Genomic DNA, 27,296 nt, shown 5'->3' with positions numbered 1-27,296 from the left:
TATAACTTCTTCTCTGTATGTTTGGTGGGATTCCCCAGTGTAGCCATCTGGTCCTGGACTTTTGTTTGCAGAAAGTTTTTTATTACAAATTTTATTTCACGTCTAGTAATCAGTCTGTTCAAATCATCTATTTCTTCTTGACTCAGTTTCGGCAGAAACTTGTTCATTTCTTCTAGATTGTTCAATTTGTTGGCATATAACTGTTCATAGTATTCTCTTATGATTCTTTTTATTTCTGCAGTATTGGTTGTTATTTCTCCCCTTTTTCATTTTTTACTTTATTTGGGTCCTCTCTCTTTTCTTCTTGGTGAGCCTGGCTAGAAGTTTGTCGGTTTTGTTTATCTTTTCAAAGAAAAAAACAGCTCTCAGTTTTATTGATCTTTTCTATTGTTTCTATATCTCTGTTTTATTTATTTCCTCTGATCTGTATTAGTTCCTTCCTTCTGCTGACCCTGGGTGATTGCAGTGGGTTGGGGTAGGAGGAGAGTGTGACTACGAAGTGATAGTAGGAGGCCGTGTTTTTGGAGTGATGGAACTGTTCTGTATCTTGATTTTGGTGGTATTGCCTAAAACTATACATTGTAAAAACTGTACACCCGATAAAGGTCAGTTTTATTACATTAATTTTTACAATACCATTGAATATACTTTTTAAAAAACCCAATTCAGTCAAATAAATTATATGGACCTAAGACAATAAGACTTGAAAATCTAACTTTTGATCTAAAGGTAAAATTTGGGTTATCTTAGAGTAGTAGTTCTTAGCCAGGGGTATATGTAAAACATGGGGAAATTTTTCAAACGTAACTGCCTATGACCTACCTGGTTCTGATTCACTAGGTCAAGGCTAGGGCTGGTCATATCTTTTAAAAAAGCTTCCAAGGTAATTGTGATATAACATCAAGTGGAGAATAATTTATTTGAACTGACAAATTACTACAAAACTTCAGAATGTTGTCTCTCACAAGCAAACTACTATAATAATTAGAAGAAATTTCCACATTGTTTCTCTGAAAGATACTAGTTATATTAGTCTAGGTAGTTTAACTTCTGTAACAAAGACTCTCCAAATCTGAGTTAACTGAGTATTTATTTCTTGGACATGTCAAAATACACCAATGGTATCTACATACCACTTGTGTGACCTTCCTCCACACAGTAATTCAGGAATCTTGTCTCTTATCATTTGGTGGCTTTAGTATTCCCTTGGAGTCTTGCCATCCTCCGGGTCTGGAAGTTGTATATATCACTTATGCCCACATTCCACTGGCATTCAATGGCATGGGCCCAACTTACTGTTAGGAAAATTGAAAAATGTAGGCTAATTGTAAGCCTAGGAAAACAAGGGCTCAACACAATTGAATATACTTACTCTGTGTGCCAGTGGAGGGCATATCCATGTACTTTCACAATTAAGAGTGAAGGAGTATGGAATACTTTATACTTTTTATAATTTAAAACTCATTTTAAGACATTGCCAACAGAACAAAAAGCCAAGTTTCCAAAGCATAGTTGTGTGTTACTAAGAATACTGGAAAATACATAAAAGTTTAATTTGGGCTTTGGAGGCCTCCCACCCTATTCTTGCTTTTGATCACAAGGACCTGTTGACATCACCCCTGATTGTTTCCCTTGTACCCTAGTGAATGGTCTTGTCCTCTAGGTTTTGTTTATCACCTCTGTTCTTCTCCAGAGTATTCAGTGAAGATCCACACAGGTGTGTTTCCTCCCTTCCTACTTCCCACGCAGATAGTCATGTAGACTTGAGAAAAATTCACTCATTAAACATTCATTATTACAGTATATAAAAATATTATCCATAGCCACAACATGTGTACCATATGTCTTAGCACATATTATAAATCGGATGTGGTCAGTGGGATGAGCATCACAGAGGTACTCCAAGAAGAATGCACATATGGAATATAACCTTATCCCATTCTTCATTCTCCACTGAAGTGCTAGAAAAGTGATTCTTTGGCTTGTGTGGTAGTGATGGCAGCAGCATTTGTACATGTGGGAAGAGGTAGAAAAAGGAGAAACAGAAAAATAGAAAGTGTCAATGATCTACTGATACAGGAATTTATCCCCTATTTTCGTAGAAGGGCCTAAACATCAAACAAATGAAATAATCAATACATTTTGTCTGTTTCCTATGTTTGTGACGGACTGCATTTGCATTGATTTGAAAGCAAGTTTTGTTTCCAAGAAGAGATGGCTTACAAGGGATTTTATGCCTCCTCTTTCCTGAAAAGGTGAATAGAGTGATATAATTGGATAGTATTTTGGCCATCTTTCACAATCATTAATAAAGGGATTACTCCAGCCACAAAGGCATCAAAGTAAGTACTTTCAGGGGTCAGAAGAGAAGGTACTCCAAAAGACCACACCTCTGACTTCAGTATGAGGTCAGTGTCAGAACTCCATTGTAGGGTTATGACTTCTTAGTAGCAAGATTGTTTCATTTAGAAAACCAGCAAATTCTTTACTTCCATCAAGAATTGAAATATAAGACACAGGGCTCAGACAGTGTGTGGGTGAAGCAATAAGAAAAGGAGTAAGAAGTATGTGTAAACTGATAAAATCAATGTCAATTAGGCAATGGGTGTTTGGTTTCCAAGCCTATATGTCACTTTTTCCCTAAAATTCCCAATCCTGTAGATTTTGAATCCTCAAAAGGAGGCCTAGCAGCACACTTTCCTCAGGATTGGTATCTAATACTAAGGGGAATGATCATAAAAGAGAAAATTGAGAAGTTGGAAGAAATGTGACATTTCATAAACCATAGGAGACAGTAAAAAGAGGCCTTGAAGGGATTGAAGTAGCCAAGGTTGAAAGAGAAATGGAAACCCAAATAACACAGAGAAACATGGACCCTCTCTCTGAACTATTTGGATTTAAGCATAGCTGAAGAAGTTGAAGGAATTTGGTTTTGTAATACAAGCACAGTACATTTTCCTTTGAGCAACTACCTGCCATGTTCAAGTTTCTGAAAATAATGTAAATGATTTTATCAATGATAAAATAGCCTACCAAACTCTCTAAATCTTGGGGCAAAAATCTGACCTCCCAAAAACCACTGCCAGAAAATTTCTTCGTATATTTGTGTAAGGCTCATTGGAAGTTGGCAAATTGTTTTAATATTTCAACAATTTGTTATTAACCACCTCAAAAGTTTCCAGAGAAAAAAGGAAGTAGAAACATAAGCCCATTGGAAAATAATTTTCTCTGCCTTTTAGAAATTGTCTGTTTTAGTAGGAAAAGACTAATAATTTATCCTCTCTACCAAAAAGTAGAACTTAAAGAAATTGACTAAACTGATATTTTAAACAGCCTTGTTAAATTTTTCATTTCAGTTATTGTACTTTTCAACTCTAGAATTTTCATTTGGTCCTTTTTTTATGATTTTTATTTCTCTATTGAGATTCTCTGTTGACTCATTATTAATATATTTTCTTTTAATTCATTAAACATAGTTTCCTTTAATTACTTGAACAAATTTATAACACCTGCCTTGAAGACATTCTCGGCTAAATGCAATATCTGGGTCCACTCAGAGTCAGTTTCTATTGACCACATTTTTCCTGAGTCTGGGGTACACTTTTCAGTTTCTTTGTATGTCCAGTACTTTTTGGTTTAAAAGTGGACATTTTAGATAATATTTTGTATAATATATTCTAATAACTCAAGATTGTTTTATTTTTCTGGAAGTTTTTTTTTAGAATTTTATTTATTTTTTTATACAGCAGGTTCTTACTAGTTATCCATTTTATACATATTAGTGTATATGTGTCAATCCCAATCTTCCAATTCTGGAAGTTTTTGGTATAGTTGTTTTATTTGTTTGATGTTTAGTTACTTGTCTGAACTTAAACTGCAGAATCTGTCTTCACCCACCTCCAACCCCCATCATCCCACCTCATTCCCAGTATCCAGCTGCTGATGTCTCTGTTCAGATTTTTAATTAGTTTTGCATTTTAGCCCAACTTCCTAAAGGTTGCCTCTATGTCTGAATAGCTCAGTTGGTTAGCCAGTTAATTTGGCTGAAGTTGTGTTCAAACAGTTGTACTCATAAGGCTTCCACCCTCTGCTGATTTAACTGTACCTAGTTAAGGAATGCATTCAAACTTGCAGCCAGTTCTTATGTTTCCCTTGGCTTTCACTTTTCCCCAGGATCTTTTGGGTCTCCCTCATGTATTTAGTTTAGCAGTCCATGAGGTTGGTATGGACTTCTCTCAGTGCTTCTCTGGTTCAGTGGTTTCAGGATCTCCCTATTAAATATCTGGCTATAATCAGCCTCAACCTAGGACCTCAACCTTGGACTAGCAAACCTGGGAGGGTTTCCCCCTTCTGTTACAAACCAAATCCATGACTTCTGTATGGCAAATCTGTGGGTTTTCATCCTCTCCCCTTTATCCCTCACAGGTGTTACCCCCCCCCCCAATAAATATCCTACACATCTAATTCACATTGGCACCTGCTTTCCAGAGGACCTAAACTGACACAATGGGTGGCATAGTTAAATGGGCCATCAACTTTGCAGTTTTCATTGAGGAGGTGTTTAAACTAGAATTGGATGATCCAGAACCATCCTCATTCATAAAACTGAGACTGCTCTGGAGCAAACAACTGGTCTCTCTCCAGGTCTGCTAGCTGAAATCAAAGATACCGCTCAATGCTTGAAGGAACCCAGGGGTTAAATTCCTCCTGTAGAAAGGAATGAGACAATCATATAGGAGAGGATTCAATGGCCATTGGAATTTAGTCAGTTGTCACCAACCTGAGGTGAGAAAGCTAGATTAAGAGCTAAAGGAGGATCCACCGAGGGTACCATCCTGGCAAAGACCTGAGCCAGGAGGTAAATAACCTTCTAAGTTTTCCTAACTGTATCAATATTTGCATTCAAGTACTAGTAATAGAGACCTGAATATAGTAGCTAAAAACACAACAGTTTATTCTCTTGCATAGAACAAGTTCACAGGTAGACAGTCTTCAATTGTTACGACAACTCCATAAAATCATCAGGGATCTAGAATCATCTTAACTTTTGCTCAGCCATTCTAACCATGTGGCTTCTTCTGTCCTTAAGGTCACCCCATGTCCCAAGGTAGATGCTGGAATTCCAGCCATTACATATGTAGTCTAGGAAAGAGAATGGAAGAAAAGCAACCCCAACTGAGTTAGCGCCTTTAAACAACTTTTCCCAAAGTTGCTTACACAACTTCCGCTAAATCCCATTGGCTAAAACTTGATCATATTTCCACAACAAGGGGTTCAGAGGCAGAACATGTAGTTCTTTATTCTGGGAGGCAGTGTGCCTAGCTAAAAATCAGGCTTCTGTTATTGAACAAGTCTTTGCCACAGTGATCCCTCAGTTTAAAGAAATCCACAATTGATCTAGGTTAAATGGAACAGTGTGGACAGAAAGAGACAGGAACTTGGGGAAATATTTTTCCTTACGGGCTCCACTAGAGACAAGAGGACAGAGTCAACCCCTTTTGTGAACTGTGGCATGGAATCATCCATAACCACCAGGTACTAGAGAAGAGCCCTGCTCACTACCCTGGAAAGACCCCAGACATGAGATTAATTAGGACGCAACTCCATGATATTTTATATAGCATTAAAGACTTCTTTGGACTAACAGAAATTGGAAAGGCTCAGCCACATCTAAGTTACAAAAAGGAGAAGGTTTTATATAAACTTTCTTAACCAGTTTGGTCTTGCATAATCATGGCTCCCCAGGCCTTCCTCCCAAAAGGTACTGACTGTTTTAAAATAGCAAAATAAAATCAACCAAATTGGCTGTGAAAATCTACTAGATATAAACTCTGATTTGGTAACAGCCTCACACACACACAAACACACACACACACACACACACAAGTACACACATTGAAAATCTACTAGATATAAACTCTGATTTGGTAACAGCCTCACACACACACAAACACACACACACACACACACAAGTACACACATTCTAGTGAAAATCACCCCAGGTCTAGAATTGAGTCTGGTAAACTGCAGTTGTACTTGATTGTTACTTTGACTTTACCTGAGAAGTCTTCACTGAACACACAGGGAAGATTCTAGAAGAGTTTTTTTTTAAGTAGACAGTTTTTGCCTTCTCTCTGATTATTCATGGAATGAATATATCATTTTCCTATGTCAGAACTCCTCTGTTGATGAGATATATAAATATATAGAAGTGATAATAATTCATGTTAATGAGGTATATAATATAACAGACACTTTCTTGAATGGGAAGCATTCAGCAAGAGAGAACTGCAGAGTTGGTTTTCTCCATTCTGGACACCAGAATCTTGCCTACAGCTGTCAGGCAGAGACTCCCATTCCAAGTATCTACCTTCCATAACACATGGAGGAAGCATTTCATTGAGAACTTCATGAAGACAATGAGAATCATAAATGTATATATTTCATTACAGAGTTAAAGCATGATTATATACAATAATTATAACGATAACATTTAATAAGCATTGATACACCACACACTGTTCTAAGTGCTTTCTCTTTATTAAGTCATTTAATCTTCACAAAAAGCCTGTGAGAAGAGTTATTATCCCAATTTTCAAATGTAGAAGTGAGTCACAGAGAAGATAATGAACTTGCATCAGAACACCCAGCTTGGGCTTCCCTAGTGGCGCAGTGGTTAGGAATCCGCCTGCCAATGCAGGGGGCACGGGTTCAAGCCCTGGCCCAGGAAGATCCCACATGCCGTGGAGCAACTAAGCCCGTGCGCCACAACTACTGAGCCTGTGCTCTAGAGCCCACGAGCCACAACTACTGAGCCCTTGTGCCACAACTACTGAAGCCCACGTACCTAGAGCCCGTGCTCCGCAACAAGAGAAGCCACCACGATGAGAAGCCCGCGCACCGCAACAAAGAGTAGCCCCCCTCGCCACAACTAGGGAAAGCCCGTGCACAGCAATGAAGACCCAATGCAGCCAAAAATACATAAATAATAAAATAATAAAATTTTTAAAAAATAATAAGAGATATTTTTTAAAAAAAAACACAGCTTGTAAATGGATTTCTAACCTTACAAAACCCGTGTTCTTAATCATGACACTTTAAATTGTGTATAGTAATTATTTCACTTCCACATTAATTTCCTTTTTTTCTCTCTGAAGAAATGATGAATATCCTTAGCCAGGTGTAGCTAATAAAATGCTCTTCATTTTGATCCTGTCTTGTTTTACTTTGTTGTGTTACTCAAGTTCTGTTGATAAGTCCTCTTCTCGGTGTCACGTTGCCATATCCGCTGGGGTCTGTGTTGAATTAGGTTACATTTATTGGCTTTGTACTGTGTCAGCTTAGCTAACCCCAGAACTGTGTTTCTCAGAATTGCCTTCCGTGTGTGGTTCTGGTTTCTGGTTGGCCACAAGAGATTGTAGAAGGTAAAGATTCAGTAGTAATTATTCTCTGAAGGTCAGTGTAAGGTACCAGGCAATACTGCAGTGTGCACACATTGCCACTGGTATGCTGGCTTACCTTGTTAGCACTGGATAGCAGCTGGGCCCGCAGGTTCTTCAGCTCCTGCCTGACCTTCAACTTCAAGCTCTGGGCCACTTGCATATGCAGCTGCATAACAAAAGATGCCAATTTCTGCAGGTCACCCACATCACTGAAGCTGGAGATGGTAATGACAGATGTTTTTCACTTTGTGAGTTCCAGTTTGTCCTTGCTCTCTTCCACTTCACATTCAGCTTTTCTTGCTGACAGCTAGCCTTGCTACCTACAGTGACTTCAGGCTCATCACCATAAGCAGAGACAAGTTTTTCATACAGTTCCTCACCAGTTCCCACAATTGCCTAAGGTCTAATCCTTATGATAAATTTCAAATTCCATGTGGCTTACAGTGGTTCTGCTTTCCTAATTGAACCCTGATGGACAAACCAATTTATCCTATGATGACGAACTAACTTCAAAGCCAATGGCTTAACAAAGGTTTATTTTGAGCTCAGGTTACAAATCCAGTGTGAATCAACAAAGTGGGTTAGCCAACACTTGGTACATATGGTAAGCTGTTTCAACTGTAGCCGTTCTAAAAGGTATATAGTGTTCTCATTATGGTTTTAATTTGAGTTTCCCTAATGATGTTGAGCATCTTTTCTGTGCTTATTTGCCATCCATATATCTACTTTGGATTATCTTTTCCAAATTTGTGAGGTTGTTTATTTTCTTATTATGGAGTTTTGAGAGTTCTTTATGGATATGTGATTTGCAAATATTTTCTCTCCATCTGTGGCTTGCCTTTTAATTTTCCTAACACTACCTTTTAAAGAGCAGATGTTTTTAATTTTGATGAAGTCCATTTAACTTTTTTTTTTATGGATTGTGCTTTTGATGTCATATCTAAGAAATCTTTGCCTACCCCAAGGTCACTAAGATTTCCTCCTATGTTTTCTTCTAGATATTTTATAGTTTTGTTTTACAGTCAGGACTGTTATCCTTTTTGAATTAATGTTTGTCTTTAGTGTGAGGTATGGATCAAAGTTTTTTATTTATTGAGATATGAATGTTTAATTGTTACAGCACTAAAGGAAAAGACTATCCTTTCTGTGCTGCATTGCTTTTGCACCTTTATCAGAAATCAATTGTCCTTATATGTGTGGACCTATTTCTGGACTTTCTGTTCTGTTTCATTGATCTATTTGTCTACCTTTATGCAACACCACTGTCTTCATTAATGTAGCTTTTAAATAAATCTTCAAGTCAAGGAGTGTTATTCCTCCAAATTTTTCTTTTCTTCTAGGCCCTTTCATTTTTATATTCATTGTAAAATCAGTCTGTTAATTTTTGTTTAAGAAGCCTACTGAGATTGTGATTTGAATTGAACTGAGTTTAATGTATAGAACAGTTTGGGGAGAATTGACATTTTAACAATATTGAGTCTTCTGATCCATGAACTTTAATTTCACTTAACAATATTCTATTGTTTTGGGTATTCAGATCTTACAAGCTTTTGTCAGAGTTATACCTAAATATTTCATATTTTAATGCTATTACAAATGGTACTATATTTAAATTTCAACTTCCAATTGTTTATATAATTTACAGTATAGGGAACTCACTTATCAGTTCTAATTGTTTTTTTTTGAAGATTCCGCTGGATTTTTCTACATAGACAATCATTTCATCTTTGAATAGACAGTTTTACTTTTTCTTCCCAATCTGAATACCTTTGTTTTCTTTTTCTTGCCTGATTGCACTGGCTAGAACTTCCAGGACAATAATGAATAGGAGTGGCAAGAGTGGACGTCATGATCTTAAGGGAAAAACATTCAGTCATTCACCATAAAGTATGATATCAGCTGCAGTTCTTTTGTAAATAAATGCTTTTTATTGGGTTGAAGAAGTTTCCTTCTAGTTTCAGTTTGCTGAAAATTTTTACCAGGAATGGATGTTGAATTTTGTCAGATACTTTTTCTGCATGTATTGAGATTATCAGCTAGTTTTTTTTATGGTCTGTTAATGTGGTGAAATATATTGATTGAATTTTGAATGTTAAAACATTTGTATTCCTATGCTAAACTCTTTTCATGATGCATTATACTTTTTATGTTATATATTGTTTGATTCAATTTGCTAAAGAATTTTTACATCTATGTTCATGAGGGAAATTGATCTGTAGTTTTTTTGGTAATATCTTTTGGTTTTGCTATCAGTGTAATGTTGGCCTCATAGAATGAGTTGGGACGTATTCCTCCTCTTCAATTTTCTCTAAGAGTTTATGAGTATTGGTATTATTTCTTCCTTAAATATTAGGTAGAGTTCACCAGTGAAGTCAGCAGGGCCTGGAATTTTCTTTGTAGGGAGGTTTTTGACTACACATATTGACTCTTAAATGCTAAAGCCTAGGAATGATGCATCACACTTATAGCCAGAACCAGCAGCATGGTTCTGCCTAAGTGCAAGAAGTCTGGGAAATGTAGGGGAGCACATAAATATTTAGTGGTCAGTAAATATCTGTGCCATAGGGTCTTTGGAAATTTTATAGAAAATTAAGTCTACTTTGAGTAATTGTTCAAAGTTCACTTTAAGGTTGTGAGATGTAGCAACTATATTACTAGGCAGGTTTGTCCCCTTCAACACTGCAAAAAACACATTGCTTTTATCGTACGACTCTGGAAATAAGATCACATTCTCTGTGCTGTGGCTGTGTTCTCTTCAGTGGAAACTCAGTTTTCTCCTCCTATGGCTTCTGGTCCACATTGGTGAGGAGAGGATTTTATCCAAGTTAGGCTTTGGCAGGCAAAATAATTTCTAGATTGGATCCAAGATGAAAATGGTTCCTTGGCCTTATGGAAACACAAATACCATGACTCGTCCTGTCTTACAGTATAAATATTCCAGTGTCTTCAGAAGCTTCTCTTGGCTGCCGAACTGTTTAAATATTTCATGTGCACCAATATTTAGGATACAAAACCCCACAAAAGCTTGAATTTTATTAAAACTTTCATATTCTTAACACTAGTTTCTTTGGTGTGTCAGATAAATATATTTGATCATAAATTAAGAACTTATTGAAAGTTATATCACACAGGGCACATGTCAAGATGCTGCAACAGAGAACTACTATTCAGTGGCTTATTCAGGGTATACGTTTCTCTCTCAGATCACAGTCCAGAAATGTGCAGTCCAAGGCTAGTAAAGCTGCTCTGCCATCGTCAATATAGGGCTTCCATTTATTTCATGGTTCAAGATAGCTTGGGTCCAGTTCACATCATCTCCCAGCCAAGATTAAAGGGAAAGGCTCAGGAGAGCATGTGAACCTTCCATTGTAGGGAAACAAGTTGGAAATAGCATACATTACTCCTGCTTCACTCCAATGACCAATGCTTAGCCTCAGGACCATACCAAATTGCAAACAAGGATGAAATGTCATCCTGAGCTGGGAATCCAAGTGCCTAGGTAAAGCTTGGGAATTCTGGGGGGTTTTTTCAGCTTTTTTTTTTAATTGAAGTATAGTCAATTTACAGTGTTTTATTAATTTCTGCTGTGTGTGTGTGTATATATATATATATCCATTCTTTTTTTAAAATATTCTTTTCCATTATGGTTGATCACAGGATATTGAATATAATTCCCTGTGCTATACAGTAGGACCTTGTTATGGGAGTTCTGTTGTTAAAGAGAGAGACTGGATATTGGTGGGAAGTGAGTAAGCTTTCAGGAGTGCACAATATGGGCCGGAAGGCAGAAGAAAACAATTTGGAAACAAGCAAAAGGAGTCCAGATTTGAGTGGGGGCAGGGTGCATAGGAAACAGGCACTATAGGAATGGTCAGGGCACTGCTATTGGGTTAAAGAAAAAAGAAAAAAGTACTCCAACCGTTTTGTCATTTTTCTGTCACTTGTTCTAGATTCAAGGTCCAAATGACCAAGAAAAGATACATACCTTACATTGTATTGGGGAAATAAGGAAGAATCAGATGAACGTGACCTCCTGAAACTCCATGGGTATCCACAATTGGAGGGGGAGCTATTTGGATTTCTCATAGTACCAAATTTTTTATAATAGGGAGTGGTAGGTCCCCAGAAAGAAATTGGGGTACCATTTGGAAAGGGTGTTGGGCTATCACAAAACGCATATCTACCATATTAATCACTTTAAATATTTGCCAGAATATTGGTACCATCTAATTTATTTGACCATCCCCAAAACAAAGTTGTGACAACTATAAAAAAAAAGTCACCATCATATCCCATATGCTGCCAGGACCTCGGTTTTACTGGTGTTTTCTTTGTCATGTTTCTTCTACCTATCCCTTCTTTCCCATTCTTTTTGTGTTTTTCCAAACCTTATTATCTGTTGCCTGAACTACCTACCACTCCTTGTCTAGGCTGCTTGGGATGCAAGTAAGAGAAAACCCTAACTCAACTGTTACAAACAGTAAGGACATGTCTTACCACTGATATCAAGCAGTCCAGAAATCCAGGTAGGCTACAGGTACCAGAGGTCTGGGCTCTGGTCCTGTTTCTCTTGTAGTTTTCTTCGTTTCCCCCTTCTCTGTATGTGTTTGCTCCAGTCTCAAGCTGGTTGTGAAATGGATGATGCATTCCAGGCATCACATCCATACATAACAATATCAGTGGAAAAGAGGGACTTCCATTGTCTGTATAATTGTTTTAGGAGTAGAGTGGATGCTGTGATGTACCGCCTATATCCCTCTTCAGGCTTTTTTTTTTTTTTTTTTTTGGCCGCACCGCGCTACATGTGGGATCTTAGTTTCCCGAGCAGGGATTGAACCCATGCCCCCTGCAGTGGCAGCACAGAGTCTTAACCACTGGATCGCCAGGGAAGTTCCCCTCTTCAGGCTTAAAGGGACTTATTTTCCCAGCTGCTGAGGGTGTTTCCGTCAGAGAACCTGCAGCTGTCAGCCCGTTTGGAAATGCTCTTTGCTGACTATAACTGTCTTCCCAAGTTCATGTTCCCTTCCTGGGAGCAGCCCATATCCAATGACTGTCACAAACATATAAGGGCCCAGCCTCCTCAATCCGACTCAGAACAACTCTGCAAGACCATCTTCCAAGTTCCTTGTTGGGTTGACTGAGACCTTCACTGCAGTTACATCATAGCCCAACTCCTCCCTCTGCCACATCTTGCTGCCTTCTCTTTCATCTCACAGGTGTTGATCCCAGGTATACTTCGTGACCCTTCTGTATGTTCATTGCCGTCTCAGAGTCTGCTTTTTAGGGAATTTGATCTGCAACAAGAAGTGAATAAATCTTTCTCAGGTATCCCCTCAAATCTCAATGTGCTGCTGTGTCTTATGCATTCCCTCAAACAGATTCCTGGTAGGGAGAACAGGACTGTCATGATTGGCTTAAACCAAATAGGATTTACCTCTCGAGCAGGGGAAGGGATCAAACTCCCCTAATTCTTGTGGAGCATGAATGAGAAATGAACAAAGCTGGGGCTCTACCAGCAGTGAAGATGCAAAGGACGAATGTTGGGTTGGCAGCCAACGGTGTCTGAGGCATCAACTTCTGCCTCTAGATTTTCCTTCTTACTCATGGTGCCTTCTGCCATAGTCCTCTTCCTCAGAGACTGCTTTATTTCTATCACTTTCATGCTTTTAAAAAACCCTAAATGTGTATCTACAGATCATATTATAGATACTTTCAATCTTTTCATTTTATTTTTTCTTGCTTTAACCTACCCAGAGAAACAACACATGCCCATCAGCCACAGGGGCTTGTTACTTACTGTTTCACTACAGAAGGGATCCTGGAAAAGAAGGAAAGGAAAAGAAGGGCAACCCTGGCAGGGTGGTGCAAATCAGGCTCTCCAGAAGCAGGTGTTTTTGACAACCCTAAGAGGCCATATTGCATATTCCTTGAGAATCACTCACCCGTAGATTCTAGAATCAAGTGCGTAGCTTTTAGCTGCCCTTCAAGAACCTGCATAAGTTGGCTTCAGTTTTCCTTTCCAGCTGCCTCTCCCACTGTCCCCCTACATCAGCAGTCCCCAACCTTTTTGGCACCAGGGACCTGTTTCGTGGAAGACAATTTTTCCACAGACCAGGGGCAGGGGGGATGGTTTTGGGATGATTCAAGTGCATTACACTCATTGTGCACTTTATTTCTATTATTATTACATTGTAATATATACTGAAATAATTATACAACTCACCATAATGCAGAATCAGTGGGAGCCCTGAGCTTGTTTTCACTTGCCACTCACTGATAGGGTTTTGATGTGAGTCTGAAAGCAATTGATATATTATGGTCTCTGTGCAGTCAAACCTCTCTGCTAATGATAATCTGTGTTTGCAGCCGCTCCCCAGTGCTAGCATCACCACCTCAGCTTCCCCTCAGATCATCAGGCATCAGATTCTCATAAGGAGCACGCAACCTAGATCCCTCGCGTGCACAATTCCCAGTAGCGTTTGCGGTCCTATGAGAATCTAATGCTGCCACTGATCTGACAGGAGGCGGAGCTCAGGTGGTAATGCGAGCAATGGGGAGCGGCTGTAAATACAGATGAAGCTTTGCTCACTTGCCCGCTGCTCACCCCCTACTGTGCAGCCCAGTTCCTAACAGGCCACGGACTGCTACCAGTCCATGGCCTGGGGGTTGGGGACCCCTGTCCTACATGACCGTTCTGCTCCTGGCTTGTTGCAATGCACAGGCCCACTTCTGTGTTTCTGGTTACATTGATCTCTCTTCTTCAAAATCTACCTTAAGCCTCACCTCTATAATGGCTTTCCTGACCCCTCCAGTCTACTGTGACCTCTCATTGGCCACAACACCCATAGGGTCACTCAGCAGACACTCAGAATTCACAAAGGCTTTCTAAACCACTAAAATGTCAAATACAGATGTTTCTATATGCATTCCTAGCTTTTTTTCTGATCACATTTCAGTAGAGTCGAGTGATTCCTAGATGTGACCACACTATAATTTACTGCCACAGAGACACAGAGGTTCAATCACTTCAAGAACATTACCAGATAGAAAACAAAATTCTATCAAGATCTTGATGCTGGAGAGTCAAGACCCATTACTTACCAGCAGAGCATCAGAACATTTGAGATTCAAATAAATGCCTCAGTAATTTATCACAAAAATAAACACAAAGAATGTGGAATACTTGAATGCCAATAGTCTCTGGTAAATTCTTGAAGCATTTCATGTATGAGCAACTGCAGTGCAAAAACCCCGTGGTGTAACTCTTGGTATTTCTAAAGTGCCTTTGCACATAGTCAAATATTTGATGAATGGGTGTTGAATCATCATTCATCATACTTTGAGCAATTAATTCTATAGTGAGAAATGTCACCTCAAATAAGCATTAAGAGATTACACAATTAGATGTATTGAATTGTTCATTTAAGCTCTCACGTGGGAAAGTTATTAAACCTTGTACAAACAATAGGAAGTCATTCATTTATTAATTTAAAAGTGTTTTTTAGTACCTACTATGTGCTACTTGTTAATGCTACAAATACAACGATGAAATCAGACACTGTCCCAACTTGTGTTAAAGAAGTCATAGTCTTTCAGGGAATACAGATATTAGTTGAGTAATTTATACAAATAAATACTATGATGAATTCAAACAATTTACACAAATAGGTATATGCTATGAATCAAGTCTTATTTTTTAATTTTCAAAATTTTTATTGGGGTATAGTTGATTTACAATGTGTTAGTTTCAGGTGTACAGTAAAGTGATTCAGTTATACATATATTCATTCTTTTTTCAGATTCCCTCATATAGTTTATCACAGAATATTAAGTAGAGTTCTCTGTGCTGTACAGTAGGTCCTTGTTGGTTACCTATCTTATATATAGTAGTGTGCGTATGTTCATCCCAAGCTCCTGATTTATCACCTCCCACCCCCACCTTTCCCCTTTGGTAACCGTAAGTTTGTTTTCAATATCTATAAGTCTGTTTCTGTTTTGTAAATAAGTTCATTTGTATCATTTCATTTTTTAAATTAAATTCGACATATGAGTGATATCATATGATATTGCTGACTTAACTTCACTTAGTATGATAAACTCTAGGTCCATCCATGTTGCTGCAAATGGCATTATTTCATTCTTTTTTATGGCTGAGTAATATTCCATTGTATATATGTACCACATCTTCTTTATCCATTCTTTAGTCGATGGACATTTAGGTTGCTTCCATGTCTTGGCTATTGTAAATAGTACTGCAGCGAACATTGGGGTGCATGTATCTTTTCAAATTATAGTTTTCTCCAGATATTTGCCCAGGAGTAGGATTGCTGGGTCATATGGTAGCTCTGTTTTTAGTTTTTTAAAGAACCTTCATACTGTTCTCCATAGTGGTTGTACTAATTTACATTCCCACCAACAGTTTAGGAGGGTTCCCTTTTCTCTGCACCCTCTCCAGCATTTATTGTTTGCAGATTTTTTGATGATGGCCATTCTGACTGGTGTGACGTGTTATCTCATTGTGATTTGCATTTCTCTGATAATTAGTGATGTTGAGCATCTTTTCATGTGCTCTTTGGCCATCTATATGTCTTCTTTGGAGAAATGTCTATTTAGATCTTCTGCCCATTTTTTTTTAATGTTCCAATAAAAGTTTATTTACAAAAACAAACAGGGTGGATTTGGCTGGTGGGCTATAGTTTGCTGACACCTGGTCTAGTCCAAAATGACCGTTCCAGCTTCATCTCTCTCTACTCTCCCGAGACTCTGCTCTCTGCACTGACCTGTTCTGCCCATTTTTTGAATGGGTTGTTTGTTTTCTTGAAGAAGCACATGTTTTAGTTATCTATTGCTGTGTAATGAATCAGCTCAAAATTTAATGGGTTAAAACAATGAGATATTATTTATCTCACAGTTCTAGGGGTTAACTGGGTTCAGTGGGCAGTTCTCAGCCAGGGTCTCTCATGCAGTTGCAGTGGTACAGTGACTTGGGTTGGAGTCATCTTTAAGGCTTCCACACTCCCATGTCTGGCAGTTGATACTCGCTCTTGACTGGGATCTCAGCTGGGCTCTGAGGTGACTCACGTACACACGACCCCCAACATGTGGCTTTTGCACAGCATGGCTGCCGACTTCCAAGAGCAGCCATCTTGGAAAATACACAGCTCATAAGACTTAAATTTATCTATTAGGGAGTCTGGGAAAGCTTCCCTGAAGTGTTGTTTAAGATAAGATATGAAAATAAGGAGATGTTACCTAGGATAAGCAGTAGAAAAAGTAAGCAGAAGAAAGAGTATGTGCAAAGACCCTGAGACAGAAAGGAACAGAGCACAGACTGAAAGAAAATCAGGGTGACGGCAGTACTAAGAGTGAGGTAAGGGTCTTGAGAGTTGAGGCTGGATGAGCATAGACAGAGTCCAGATGAAACAGAGCTTTGTATGTTACGGTCAGTATCTTGCTCTCTCGTGTACATGTACCGGTAATCCAGCAAAGGTTTTTAAGCCTGTGAGTGATGGTTTGGTCTGACTGCAGCAAATGGAGAGGATATTGAGGTTGCAGGAGATACAGGAGTGGATGCAAGGGACCACTTAGGAAGTCATTGATAGGGGTCCAGTTGAGAAGTGATGGGATGGAGCATGGGCCAAGTGGGTGGCAATGAAGACAGAGCAACGTGGCTGGATTCAAGCATCATAAGGAAGAAAAGACAGGACTTAGGGATGGGTTGGCTGGAGGGGAAGGAAGGAGTCAAGGATGAACAGTGGTGCCAGTCACAGACACGGAGAATGCTGGAGGACAACGAGATTTGCAGGTTAGAGGTTCTGAATCTATTCAGTATGTGTGGAGTTGGAGGTGCATTTGAACAATCAAAAGAAGTTATATAGTAAGGTCAGGTACCCATAGGAGATTCTAAAGGTACATATTTGTGAGTTCTTAATGTTTAGCTGGTAATTAAAGCTCTGAGTGTGGATGAGATCACCTAGGGATAGAGTATAGAGATTCCATGGAATTCAACATTTAATGGTTGCCCCGAGACTGGTGGGTGGCCAGAAACATTAAGAAGCAGCCAGAGATGTTGGAGGTATGATAGTGTGGTATCCTGGGAGCTAAAGATTGTTCAAGTTACTTGAAGCGATAAGTGGCCATTAGTATTGAATGCTTCTGAGAAGTGTATAGAAATGAGGACTAAAACATGTCCATTGATGCAAACAACATGCAGGTCATGACAGCAAGAGTTATTTCAGAGGACCAATGTGCGCAGACCCAGATTGGAGTAGGCTGATGGAAGCAGAGAGTTCAGGCAACTTTTTTGAATGGGGAAAGAAAGAGTTGGAGGAAACTATATAATATGACCATCATGCAATAGCATCCATTTGAGAATAAGATATACCAACATTGGGTTTCATTGTACCAGATCATACATCCTCCTTTTAAAAAGAACGGAGCATGAGGCAAGTGGGGAAAGTACCTATATCTTAAATGTTCCAGACAAACAGAAATTGGATCCACTGTGGCAGAGGGAGAGAAGGACCAGAACAATGCGGGAAAGCTTCAAGCAGCCACTTGAAAAATATTACTGTAGAATCCCAATGCTGATAGCTCAGAATCTTTATTTGGTTTGGGTGTGTTAAACTCTTGTGGACCTTTGTGCAAGTCTTGTAACTTTTCCTTGCGTCAACTTTTCTTTGGCTATTTACCAGGGTCAGAGAAAGGCTGATCCTTGAAAGGCATATGGAACAAAAAGTCCAACAGGATTTGACTAAATGAAGCCTTTGATTAGTTATCACTAATAGCATGATGCAACCCACGAAGGACTATTAACTCATTGTTTCTAAACTTGACTTGTTTTTGGCTGGAGCCCTCATACCTCTGGCCAACAGCAGGGTTTCTGCATGTGCTCCAGCCTCCCTGAAGACCTCACAATGAGCCAGAAACTCTCGAGATCCAAGAAAGGTCTTTGGGAACAGGAGAAAGGGCATGGGTACAGCCAAAGGGAGAGGCAGCCTACACTGTGCACACACATACAGGGTATGTATGTTAGCTGTTCCTCTTGCAGCTGGAAGCCCTTCTTTAGCCTCCGGGACTAATTTTTCAGCCCAAATCCTTGCTGTGATGCTGACGTCTGGGTTGATTACAAGAGAGTAAATGAAAGCTTTTCCTCTCCTCCAACACATCCTTCTGTGACTTGAAACATGTGACAAGGCTGTTACCTCCAGCAGATGCTTTCTGGATGAATCAGCATTCTAAAAGGCAGAGGCCCCGGGGATGTGCCAACATCAACAGAATCAGCAAGGATTAAGGGGAGAGTGGGGAGACGGTTCGGTTCGATGGATGCAACCTTCTGCAGGGGGTCAGTTGCACAATCTTCAAAGTTGGCAGCCCTAGAATCTTGTTCGGAATAAAGAGTGAAAGGGCCCGAACTATCTCCACAGGACCTTGAGCAGACCCCACTGGGCCAAGGACTGGGGTCTTCTTTGGGCAATTAACATCATCACAGTTGGATGCAGGTACATATCTGAGGATAGTCTTTTGGCAAAAACATCCCAGTCTCACACGAGTTACACTCCTTTTCAAATGCATAGCCTCTGGAATACCAATCGATTGTTTCCTGTTGCCACATTAAAGTATTCCTGCTTCAGAAGTGCTCTGGCCCTGTCCTCTGCTCCTGTCTTAGGCTGCCACAAACTGAGTTATGACCCAAGGTGAGGGCTTTGAAGTTATGAGACTCAGTTCTAACAGGATTGGGATTTAACTACAGGATCTAACTGACGTGTCCTCACTGGGTTCCATTTTCTGTCAGCCTCTAGAACTGGGTCATGTTCCCTTGTACATAATTTCTACAAGTTTTATCTGGCAAAAAAAAAAAAAGGCCTTTTCCCCCTTGGGACTCAGATGTCCCTTGTCAAGATCTGGAAGCAGATGTTTGCTATGGCTTCCTTCACTCTTCCCTATTTGACTTGTATTCTCCAAGCCTCTTTTTCCTTTTCTTCCTTTTTCTCCAGTGTCCTCAAGGATCTCATCCACTGCAGTGACTTCCGCTTTCACCTCCATGCAGGCATTTCAAATCTATACCCCTCTCCTCCTCTCTCCTACTGAATTTCAAATTATCTTAGCACTAGACAGTCCCCACATTGTTGGTTCACCCCATACTGCAATCTTCACATGTTCTAAACTAAACTTATTTTCACCCCACACTCGCTCCTCACCTGTATCAGTGTCAGTTCAACCAGAGAAGCAGATATAAATTGCCTAAGTCCAATATGAATTTGTTACAGGGAATCGCTCTTCTGCAGTTGTGGGCGCTTACTAAGCAGTCTCTCTATGGCTGTTGTCCCTGAGTCTAATGCTGGAGCTTGAAGTTCATGGAGCAGGCAGTAGGGAAGGAGGATGTAACGTGGAGGGGGGGAGATCAAAGGGAGGTTAGAACCAACAAGCACAAGCTAGAGCCCCATGAGGAAGAACTGGAACTCATGTTCTTATTGCCTCTGACCTTGGCCGTGAGGATGTCCAGCAGAAGTGGGACTCTTCATCACACAGCAAAACACATACACCTGGCCTAGGAGTTGAAGAAGCCGAAGGAGGATCAGGGGAGGGTAGAGCAGTTGCAAGCCCAGCTGCTGCTTCACACCAACGAGGTAAGTCAGCAAATCGGCAACATGTGTGAGCTACAAAATGGCCACTGCTTCTCTTCCAGCCTCCAAATCTCCCGAGCATCTCCCCTAACTGGAAACAAGAGAGTGAATTCTGGGAAATGTAGCTCAGCCTAGCCATGTTGGCGCATCACGAAGCCATTAAAATCCACCCCTAGTCAACTTGGCATCCATACACATCTCCTTAAAGTATGCTTAATATCTGAATCAAGACAATGCCGAAGTCCTCCTTCTGCCTAGTATTATACAACTATTCCACATACAACCAAAAATGCTAACCCTTTCCCCAGAAGAGAATACAAAGGTCCTTTCTTTGTCCTTGGGTGATGTTCATTCTTTTCCTTTGATATCTTTGAGATATAAAATATTATTAATATATCTCACATTAGATGATAAGGAGATGAGAAAAGAAAGAAAAAATATCTAGTTAATATATATATACAAACATCTGCATTAAAATTAGGAAGAAATATTTATAACTATTGCAGTCTGTCTCTGCGAGGGTCAAATGGTCACAGCTGCTATTTACAACTACCTTCCCATAGTCTACCATTTTGTATTCGTTTTTGTTGTCAACAAGCACCTCAGCTGCTGGTCGTGGTTCTTTGTTTGGTGAAGTGTCGCAAACTTTCATTCTTGAGGGTTCTGGGATATTAGCAGCCCCGCCTGAATTGGGTTGTTGTAATTTTCTGTTGACGTTTATCATAGGACACGGGAGTATTAAGAGGGACTCTTAAGGATTTCCTGCTTTCCAGGAAAGCAGGAAATGGAGGTACCCATTGTGTGGCAGTAGCAACACAATTTCTTCCTGATAATCACCAATCAGGATTCATCACCCTAGTCAGACAGTAACCCCCTTCTCTGCCTGTTCATTCAGTGGCACAAGGCACCCAGAGTGTCTGGGCAGCAATCCTAACTCCCATTTCAGTAGAATCATTGTTGCGTGCCTTGGTGGAAGCATTCCTCTCTTTGGAACTCAGACCTCTAGACCAGCAGAGCCTATGTATCACAGGGATGGGAAATAACATTTTGCTAATAAATCACTAGAGGTAATAGCGAACGGTGCCACTCCCATTTCCACGGCTGTGCTCAGGGATCTATGAATATTGGCTATGGGATCAACAGCATCATGTATTGGATGGCAACTCAAAGCATATACAACATCCAGGACGACCTTGCCCAGCCCTGCAAGGTGTTGCCACTTAGCTGTGCGTTAACTACGTCTTCAAAAGTCCTCTCCACTTCAATCAAGCTGCTTCAGGATGACAGGGAACGTGGTAAGACCAGTGAATTCCATGAGTCTGGGCCCATTGCCTCACTTCATTTGCTGTGAAGTGAGTTCCTTGATTGGAAGCAGTGCTGTGTGAAATACCATGATGGTGGGTAAGGTATTCCATAAGACCACGGATGAGAATTTGGGCAGAAGCATGTGGACCGAGAAGGAAAATCCATATCCAATATGTCTATTCAAGTAACCAGGTAGACTACTCACAATCCTGCCTACTGGGAGGATTCTCCCTCACTGCTGTTCTTCAGGGCTGTGAGAGAGTAGGGCAGTAATGCTGCCACTCTCCACTTTAAGGCAGTACCTACACACCAGGCAGAACTATCTGAGGCTTTTCTTCCTCGGTCAACTGGCCATTGGGAACGCTCCATCAGTCCAGAGATGGGGGCTGGAACACAGAAGGTAATGTAGCAGAAGTAGGGGCCATAATTATATGCGCCACTTCCTAATGCAACTTACTTATGCTTTCCAGGCCTGCACGAGCCTGATTACGTATGTATCACTTCCATTTGATGGTGGAGTGCTGCTACGAATACCCAACTGTATGGCTTGGCTAGTTGGACAACACTAGTTCAAGATGAGTGGCTCAGGCTGCATGGTAACTTGGTGGTCCGCGGTTAAGCATTTCATCTCTATGAAGGCCCAGTAGCAAAAAGCCAAAAGTTGATTCTGAAAAGGGTCGTAGTTATCCACCAAGGATGGCAGGGATTTGCTGCAAAGTTTTAAGGGTCGGATCTTGCTTCACCTAGAGGGGCTTGCCAAAGACTTCAAACTGCATCTCTATTGGCACCAGTAGATCTCCTGGGTCACATGGCCCAAGTGACAGAGCAGCTTACAAAGTGGCCCAGACATATGACAGCGTCTTCTCTTGTCCTGAGCCCCACTCAAAACTAGCATTTCTTAGGTCACATTCATACAATGTGTAACCAAAGAGGAAAATAAGAGGAATTCTTTCAACTGGGCTTTGTTTTAAAAGTCTCTGAGCGAACCTGCTGTATTTAAAAAAAAAAAAAGCCTCAGAGCGAGCCTCTGATTGGCCAGCCTGAGACCTGTATTTACCCCTCTGATTACAGTGGCCTGGGGCTTAAGTTCTACTGACTCAGCCTGATTCATGGAACCACACCTATGACCGAGATTTGGAGTATCTGTGGTCGGCAGATCCCTCCAAAACCATATGAGCAGTTCCTCAAATGATGTTTTTCTGGAAATTCACCACCAAGCCCTTCTCAGAGGTGAGAAGGCTCTGGTAAAGTCGAGTAGCCCTTTTCTCTGGAGAAGTCTCTGAGCATATTTCAGAAGGATTACTCTTCCCTTCTCCCTGCCAGAGCAGGAGGGGGCTTTCTTGGACCTTCACCATGAAAACCTGGTAGGGTTCTTGGAGTTAAAGCCTACAGCAATGTGGGAGTCTCTGCTATGACTTCAGCCCCCAGGAGCTTCTCACTCTCCTATTAATCCGCACTCAGCCGTCAGCAATTTTTCTAAATTGCCACTTCGGTGTCCCTACCAATGTATGGTTCCCGCACATCTGCTCCAGGTAAGCAGATCTCAGCTGTGACTGTCTGGCTATGCCTGTGTTTCCAGATAGTGATGGGTGGTGATTTGCCCTGAAAACTCAGTTCTTTGTTGAGTCTGAGAAAAGTCATGGATTTTTCTGTTTGCCCAGCTTTATCTTGTTGTCAGGACAGGAATGATAACTTCCAAGCCTGGCCACTGAAACTGAAAGGCATTAATTTCATTTTTGAATCTCTGCATTCTTATATTTCTCAATTCTCTGTATGACCCCCTATTGCTACTTTAGAAAAGCATTCTTCTTGAATCTTTTGCTGAATACACCAAAGAGATATTTTCTAAAACCGCTTTCCCTTTTCTGTAGCTGATTATTTGCACAAACAAGGTGTTTTTCCTTTGAATCTTTAGAGTCAAAGTATTCCCTTTCCCTTAATGCTGCAGAATTTTTTCATCCCTTAGAGCTTGTGTTGTTGCATTCTGAATATTTATTCTAGAAAGGGAAGAAATCTCTTTAAGCCAGGGGATGGTAAACAGATACTATTCTTGGACTGCCCTTAGCTTTTTTTGATCTTGACCTTGAGCACTCTTACCTTAACCCTCTGGGATCTAGATTTTTAACAGATACCAGAGAGCAAAAGTACCAGCCCAATTCACCCTACCCTTCTGGCATTCGTTTAGCATGATTCCAATAGACTGAGGTCAGATCTCCTTGTCCTTTGCGTCTTGAGTTCTCGGAAACCTGGAGAGTTTAGTGTGGTCTGTAGTTTGTATAAGTACAGGATGGAAAAGACTAAATCCACTATAACTGTGCTACTCAAAGTGCAGCCCCTAGACCCGTACTCCTCTCTGACTTGTTCCCATTTTATTTTTCTAGTGAGTCATGTTTATTGATTTTAGAAAAGCCTTGATCAAAAATGGATTGGGAATTTAAAAAATTTTTTTATTTTATTGAAGTATAGCTGATTTACAACGTTGTGTTCATTTCAGCTGTACAGCAAAGTGATTCAGTTATACATATATATATATATACATTCTTTTTCATATTCTTTTCCATTATGGTTTATCACAGGATATTGAATATAGTTCCCTGTGCTAGACAGTAGGACCTTGTTGTTTATCCATCCTATATATAATAGTTTGCATCTGCTAATCCCAGGCTCGGACTGGGAATTTTTGAAAAACAGTCCTTCGCCACAGATAGTTTGAGAAGCACGGTCTTAGGTCGCATCACTCCTGAGTGTCTCCTCAACTTTTATTCTGCCAACCATTTCCCAAGGTACAGTGAGCCACCAACGTGCCCCTTAAACTTCAGGTCCTTTACTCTGGAAGGATGTGGGAAGAGAAGAACTGGTTTGCGAGGGTGGGGGGATATGAAGAGGTGTGGGAAGATGGTAGAGGCACATGGAGGGAAGGGCCTTGACTGACGTGCTCAGGAAATCTCTCGCCTGCAGTAGGTAGGGGGCTGCCAGGTTCTCCTTCAATGGCGTCTCGGAGTCTACAAGTTCAAGGAAGAAAGTGGAGGGGCGGGGAATCCTGGGATTCCTTTTCCTTCCTTCTCCACTGTGGGTCACTCTGCTCTGAGTCAGGGGCAAATGCTGTGCTGTTTCATCCAGCCTCCTCCACACTGTACACTGTGGAAAGACACATGCCCCCCCCCCACACCCCCGCCAGACCTTGAGGGCTGTGTTCCCTTCTCCTCACCTTCGGCGCTTTGCCCAGCACTCGGAATGCTTCAGAGGACAGAACAGGCACGGCCAGCAGCGCCTTGAGGTGCCTGGGAAGTCTGTCGTAGCCTGTAGGCAACTAAGTATGGTAGGTACTACTGAGAAGCCACGTTTCCCGTACTCTGCATCTGTGTGGTTGGATTTTGAGATCTAATGTAGGGCATCATATTTATCCTTATTACCTTTTAATGTTCAGAGTCAGTACAGCATTCCTGCCTATAGAGATGCTTGGAACCTATTTCTTGCCTATCTTTGTGTCTCATGCCAACAGCATCTTTTCCCAATTCGTTAGTAGTTAGGACCAGCAGGACAGGAAGAGATCAGAGCTCTGTGGCCCTCCCTGAGTGGCTTCTCTTCCTGTTTCCATCCACTCATTACCCCATCTTCTGGGTTCAGTTGTTTGATAGATTACAAATCTACTTAACCATCCTATTGTCTACCAAGATATTGTGGGATGGATGGATAATCTCTTCTCCTAAGCTTCCTTCTACCCTCATCCCTTCTACCAGAGAGGCCTGGTAATAATAATTATTATAAGAAATAAAAATAATCGTTATTATAACTATTATTATAATAATAATTATAAATCTGATTGGAATTTGCTCTCAAGTAGCAAAGAAAGCAACTCCTAACATCGAATGTGGTGTTGCTCGTAATTCAGCCAGATTCAGGGGACGGGAGAGGACCAGGTGTTCCTTGTCAGCCCAATAATAGAATGTGTGCTGCGTTTTGTGAGCAAAGCTTGCTTCAGAGGTGATATAGGAAAGGATAGGCCACTGGAGAGACTAACCTGGACCTAGAATTTGGGGTGCCCATTAACCTTTACTCAGGGGCCCACAGCAGTGGTTCTCGACTGGGGCCAATTTTTCTGCCAGAGGACATCCGGCAGCTTCTGGAGACATGTTTTCGGTTGTTACAACTGAGAAAAACGAGGGCTTGCTACTTGCTCTCTGGGGCACAGAGGCCAGGAATGCAGCTCAATATCCTTCAGCGCACAGAGCAGCCACCCTCCCCAACCAAGAATCCAGCCCCAAATGTCAACAGTGCCTGGGTTGAGAAACACTGGCCTAGAATTTATCCCGTTCTAAAACCTGCACCACTGAGCATGGAGGCACAAAACTATCCATCTGTTCAAATGCCAGGCCACATCCCTAAAGATTCTAGTTTCATTGGTCTGGGGTCGAGTCCAGATAGAGTATTTCTCTAAGGCTCCCCCAGGTTACTCTTGTGTGTGCACAGGATTGAGAACCACTCCCTGGAGAGTCTGGTGTGATGAAGGCCACAGAAGAGCCTGACCTCCCTCATTGTCCTGTGATTAGAGCGTTATTGAGGGGTTGTTGGATCCTAGAAGAGGTAGCAGTTAATGGAGAAACCCGCAGGAGATGGAGAGAAGCTCCCCAGGCACTGGAGAGGATGAGATGGAAGTTCAAGGCAGAGGTTTTTGTGAGAATTGGGAAAAGAGCACACCATCTAGATTTTTTTTAAAAATCGAAAACCTCTGGATGGATGTTCCCAGGGCCCTCAGCCTAGCTAACAGACCAGACTGCTGAGGCGAGGAGAAAGCTGCCCTTCCACAATGAACACGGCCTCTGCCAAGGCACAGGCTTCTTGTGACCCCAGAGGCAGCTGGATTTTGGCACCCACTTGCCCCTTCCTCCGGGGCCTTCGTGCAGTGCCCATATTACACGACCAAATGCAGCAGCCCTAGTTGGAATCTGCCTTAGCTAAAATCTCCTTCGGTCAGGAAAGGGGCGAGGTCCTGCCTTAGGGGTTTACAAAAAAAAAAAAAAAAAATTGAGAAAGCCTCGAAGAAACCAGATCCGTCCTGCAGGCACCTAGAAACCCTTGCCTGACGCCAGGCCACAGGGTGGAGGCTCCAGGCTGATCGTGGTGTCCTAGGGGTGATTGCGAACAATCCAGGAAATGGGGAAATCTGGTTGCAGGAAACTATAACAGCTGGATTCCCGAGGCTGTGGGTGAGACGGGGAACTTTCTGGGCCTTGTGTTCGCCCATCAGCCGACCCTAGAAAGAGTACCTCAAGCCCCATCCCAAACTGCAGTGCAGCCGGCACGAACTCTTGATTCATTCCCTTGCAAAAGAGAAACCAAAAAGCCGTAGCAAGGACGTTGGCGCCGGCAGAACCACACGCCTAAGTTCAAATCCCCGCTCTGCCCGTAACCATGAACCTGGGCAAGTTTCTAAGCGTAGTTCCGTCTTGGATAGCATGGGCATAATGACGCCGAACTTGGGGCGTGGTCCGAAGGGTCAAACCCGCGAACTTGGCGATAATAACCTGCCGCGGTGGGCCATTCTTGGACCCCCTCCGTCATCCCTTCTCTTTCCGTGCGACTCGCGCAGCTTTCTGCACAGATGACATTGTGGTAGGGGCCCCGGATCTGGGAGGTGTTTCGGCCACCAGTGTGTGTATTCGTGGTGAAAGGGCGCGCAATTGGGGAACAAAAAGATATTTTAGGATAATCCAGTTTGCTAGGGCACGCCCCTGGCGCGCTCAGGCCCCCAGAGGGGGTGCGGGAGTGTCAGCCCCGCTTCCAGAAGAAGCGCTGGCACAAAAGGAGGGGGGTGGGTCGGAGCCCCAGCCGCGCCAGCGCTCCGGGGAGGAGGAGGAAGGAGGGCAGGCCCCGGGCGGGCGGGAGGGAGGGAGACAGGCGAGAGGAGGAGTTTTCCAGCTTG

At 41.6% G+C, this 27,296-nt stretch overlaps 1 protein-coding gene across 1 annotated transcript in view; it reads left to right on the top strand.

The window, feature by feature from the left end:
• The window catches only part of RPGR (retinitis pigmentosa GTPase regulator), a 92,780-nt gene extending 73,157 nt beyond the window's left edge, over nt 1-19,623 (top strand). Inside the window, exon 17 of the mRNA XM_055081856.1 lies at nt 19,439-19,623. Coding sequence (XP_054937831.1) covers nt 19,439-19,468 — 30 coding nt within the window. The 3' untranslated portion in view covers nt 19,469-19,623. The remainder of the gene's footprint in view (nt 1-19,438) is intronic.
• The last annotated feature ends 7,673 nt before the right edge of the window (nt 19,624-27,296 follow it).

This window comes from Physeter macrocephalus, chromosome 21, assembly GCF_002837175.3.
Source record: "Physeter macrocephalus isolate SW-GA chromosome 21, ASM283717v5, whole genome shotgun sequence".
NCBI lineage: Eukaryota > Metazoa > Chordata > Mammalia > Artiodactyla > Physeteridae > Physeter > Physeter macrocephalus.
Note: the sequence above shows the minus strand (reverse complement) of the source record. Positions and strands in the feature narration are given on the sequence as shown.